The sequence below is a fragment of the Trachymyrmex cornetzi genome, unplaced genomic scaffold (assembly GCF_001594075.2).
Source record: "Trachymyrmex cornetzi isolate Tcor2-1 unplaced genomic scaffold, Tcor1.1 scaffold131, whole genome shotgun sequence".
Classification (NCBI taxonomy): Eukaryota; Metazoa; Arthropoda; class Insecta; order Hymenoptera; family Formicidae; genus Trachymyrmex; species Trachymyrmex cornetzi.
Window position 1 is genome coordinate 471554 of NW_017295884.1, and position 4664 is coordinate 476217.

At 30.6% G+C, this 4664-nt stretch overlaps 1 protein-coding gene across 1 annotated transcript in view; it reads left to right on the top strand.

Annotated features, from left to right (window-relative positions):
* Positions 1-265: 265 nt before the first annotated feature.
* Positions 266-4664, top strand: part of LOC108770718 (glutaryl-CoA dehydrogenase, mitochondrial) — a 63453-nt gene continuing 59054 nt past the window's right edge. Inside the window, 1 exon segment of the mRNA XM_083287381.1 lies at positions 266-330. Within this exon segment, the coding sequence (XP_083143507.1) occupies positions 266-330 (65 nt within the window).

A 4664-nucleotide genomic window follows, 5' to 3' on the forward strand; every position in this document is an offset into this window, starting at 1 on the left:
CTTTATTAAGTAACAACTTACTATCTAAACACTTACTATCTAAAAGAAATCAAATATCTCTGATAATCATATATGATTGTAAAACAAGAACTTTGAGAATAAGAATATTTACTTAGGTATACGATTTTTTAAATAAAAGCGTAACTTCTATCATAGATGTGTCCGTAACGAGATGTTATAGCAGACTGAGCGGTAGTCTCAGTCATTGGCGTGTGCAAGAAAACGAGCATAAAATAATGCACCATATCAAACACAGAAATCAAGGATGGTAGTACATTTTGCTCAATGCACCAAGATGTTTAGCATGCATCAGAGCAGGCACAGCAACATGTAAGCTTATTATGGAGGAAATCATGCATCGTGTGCGGCCAGCTTTAGGGATTGCATGCATGGAACTGCGAGTGATTCGCATTTGAGAAATAAATTCTCTCCACGAAAGAAAAGAATCGTGGAGTCGTCAGAACGTAACAACACTATGAAACAAAAAGTTGTTTACACTTCGGCGAGATGACATACACTGAACTTCAAGTTTGCTTATCATAGTTTCTTATCGATGTGTTCCCATCTTCAACTACACGCACGCAGTAAAAACGCACGCAGTTCTGTTAACGCGATCTGTTGGAAAACAGCGAGAACTTATTCAAGGTCCTAATATTTATAAAGATTTCTGAAAAAATATCTTAAACTCCTCTAAATTTTATAAAGTTTTTTTCGGAAATCTATAGAAAGAGAAATTTTAGAATATTTGAGAATTCACATTTACAGGGTAAAGCACTACCTATAACTTAAAAATTTGCAGATCTGTAAATTATAAATTAAAGAAAATTCTAATTGGGCTCTTGAAATATAATCAAATAAAGAACGACTAAAAAAGGGCAATTAAGAGCCTTAAACGCAGTAATTAGTGCATAAATCAAAAGTATAAATATATTTCTAGTTAATATTCCATACGTAGTATACAAATCTGAACGTTTCGGCTATTGAAGCCATCTTCAGCAGTCTCCATTAACAATAATTTAATCAGTTCGCAATAATGAAGCCATGGGATGCAGTAAGTAAGTCTCTCAGATTGCCACGTCTGGAGAGTATGTAATCGTTAGCTGATTAACTAAATGCGAGCTGTATCAAGAATGAAATCATTAATATACAGTCATTAAAAACTTAATAACGGTTTCATAAGAATACTTACCCATGCACACCATAACCACCAACATTATAAATTAAATAATTTAAAAATATTAATAAATTAGAAATATTCGTATTCTTCGTAAGAAAATAACGTTCGCAGTGTCACAAACAAAGTCAAGTTGTGTAAAAGAACACTAAGTGAAAATATTAAGAAAGGAAACAATATTGTTAAAAGTTCTCGAATTGAAAACAGTACAGATAATCGCATGAGAATAGTTACAAGAAACAAACATTACATAAAAATCAAAATTTATTAATTATGCTCGTATATGCATGGTGTAAGAACTCAGTATCTGATTTCAAATTTAAGCCATTATCTTGCATCTTAATATTAAGCATTTTAGACACTATCCTTTTCCCATATAATATCTCTCATCATCCAAAATCTCCGTATTCAATCAATCAAATTCATGTTGGAATTGTAATCTGTGTTCAGAAATTACAGACAAATTCCCGCTCTTCTTATTAATGTCATTTTCATGTTCATTAATTCTCGTCTTTAATTTACGGCTAGTCTGTCCGACATAAGAAGCATTGCAATCTTTACAATTGATAAATCTTATAAACAACATTCTTCCTAGATTCGTGAGGAAGAACATCCTTTTGTGCTTTTATAATACCATCCATTTTATTTAAGCTAAAGAACGACAATTTAACATCAAAATTTTTAATGATGCTCTTAAATTTTTTGTAAACGCAAGGTAGAAAAGGAATGGTAAACCATGACGAAGTTGAAGTACCAGTCTTCGGTTTATCTATTTGTCTTAAAGTCCTACGTTTAAAAAGGGATCTTAATCTTAAATTGATCGTGTCAAAAATAAAGTCAATAGGATAATCATTGTCCAAAAAAGTTTTTATAATATAATTAAAACTGTCCCTATGGTACCTTGGATGAGAAAGCAAAAAGGCTCTGTCCATCATGCTCATAAGAACACCTCTTCTTTGTGAAAGAGGATGAAGAGACAAAAAACTAAGATACCTTCCAGAAAAAGTAAATTTATGATAGAGATTAAATTTTAATTTACCTTTTATATTAATTATCGTCACATCTAAAAAATTCAATCTGTTTCCCCCAACCTCCAAAGTGAACTGTAACTTTGAATGAAAGGAGTTGAAAACTTTTAAAAATTCGTCAATTAAGTGATTAGGATAAGTAGTCACGATATCATCTACATATCTAAAGTAAAGAGGTTCCAAATCTCTCCAAAGCATAATTCTCTAAATTTTCCATAACTAGATCTGCAATGATGGGAGACAACGGAGAACCCATGGGTGTTCCAAATTTCTGATAGTAAATTTTTTTATCAAAACTAAAGAAAGTAGACTCCAAAACTAACCGCATAGCCTTAGTGAATTCATCTTTCGATATGCAACAACCTCGTGTAATAAAATGCCATCTATTTAGGACACTTTTTATAGCCAAATCTAATGGAATGTTCGTAAACAATGATATCACATTAAAAGAAACTAACGAATATTCATTCCCCAAACAAAACCCATAAAGTTTTTGAACAAATTTAAAACTATTGTCAATGTGGCTGCGTGGTTTAGGAACTTTATTTTTAATAATATTGTGTAAAAATGAGTGCATATAGAGGGCTATCAATAGAAGAAACAATTATTCTTAAAGGACACCCCTCCTTGTGAATCTTGGGAAGTCCGTAGATTCTCGGCAATATCCCATCACTGCAGTACAATTTCCAGTACATTTTTGAATCAATATATTCACATTTCTTCCATTTCGTCAACAACATGACTAAATGACATATTTATACTGTGATTTTTTAAAATTTATATTTCTAACGACTAACTCTTAGGCTCGTAGCCCTTTTTCTTTCATTTTTTTACATTTTTAATATTTTATACTTATATATAATTATATAAGAAATATTTTTTTCCCGGATTATGCGTATAACTTCAATATATAAAATATTTTACTAAAGTTATCACCTTCAACACAAATCGACATGTGTCGTTAAAAGCCATGTGAATAAAAAGCATCCATTAAACACATTTGTACCTAGTATAAAGACATAATGTTGCAAGTATAGTTACGTATATAACTGTTTATCCTTCATAATACTTTAATAAATATTCCGCAATAATAAATGCAATCTAATCGAGATTACCTATGTGCACATTCTGTCGCTCAATACTTGCTAGTTGAACGGCATATATATACATACGTTATACGACATTATATATTTAAATAATTATAGCGTTTACTTATTAAATAATGAATATTATAATATTTTTTAGCATTTGCTTATCTTTTTCAAGCGTCAATTATTTTTTATTTATTAGTAATAGCTCTGCATATTTTATTGACGTTGTTAAATAATAAAACGTGAGACATAAAGTAGGATATATACCTACAAAAATTAATTTAAAGTGTAATATCATAAGAAATGCCTTATGGCTTTTACAGGAGATAGTAAAGAGCATTAGATTTCATGAAAAAAGTCAATATTAAATGCTCAATTGAAATTAAATCCAAAAAGGATAAAGCATTTGGTGAACTTATCCGTAATTACTACATGGAGTCTAATTGTGGACAATTGTCATTATTTCATTTAATTAAAATTAAAACATATGAAACGGTATCGAATTGAAATAAAATCATCCATAATGTAATATTTATATATATGATCGATCATAACTATTAAATATTTCATTAAATGTTTGATATCGTTCTAGATAAAAAAATAAATTTTTTTTTCAAGGTGATCCATAACTAGTGGCGTTAATCTACATATCTATAAATAAAAATTCCCTGAAAAGAAAGGCAATCTAATCTAGATTATCTGTGTGTATATATTCTGTTGTTCAATACTTGTTGAACGGCACTTACATACATTATATCTCTCAGCGTACATATTTTACAGTGTAGTTCTCACAAAGTTCCTAGAGAAACTGTGGAATCTATTTCTGAAAATCTTATAAAAAGTATTAAAACGTGTTTGTACTTCGAGCAGCAAAAACTAATTCAGTTAAAATGCTAGCCGACTCGGAAACTATGACGCTAGAAAGAGCGCTGGCACCATTAATGACCATTGGCGCGTTCTGTAATTTGGCCATGTTCGAATATCCTCTTGGACAATCTAGGACGTATATCACTTGCCTATATGGTTTAGCCAAATGGAGCCTTCTTACGTACTTCGTATACTATGCAAATTACGCCGTTAGTTTCGAAACGAAAACAATATACATCTTACATATCATATGGTTGATCACCATTATATTAATTCCCATCAGCATCTGCCGTTTTAAGGTAAAAATTTAAAATGTATTTCCGATTACTATATAATAATACTTGATCTTTTGATATTACTTATCTTTCGTTTAGTAGTATTATTAATTGATTGCATTAAAGGAGTCTTAAATTCACAATTATAGGCAAATACAAATTTATGAAAAGTTTTTATAAAAGGCTTTCATTACCATCAACCAGTGGCGTAGCCGTGGGGGGGGGGGGG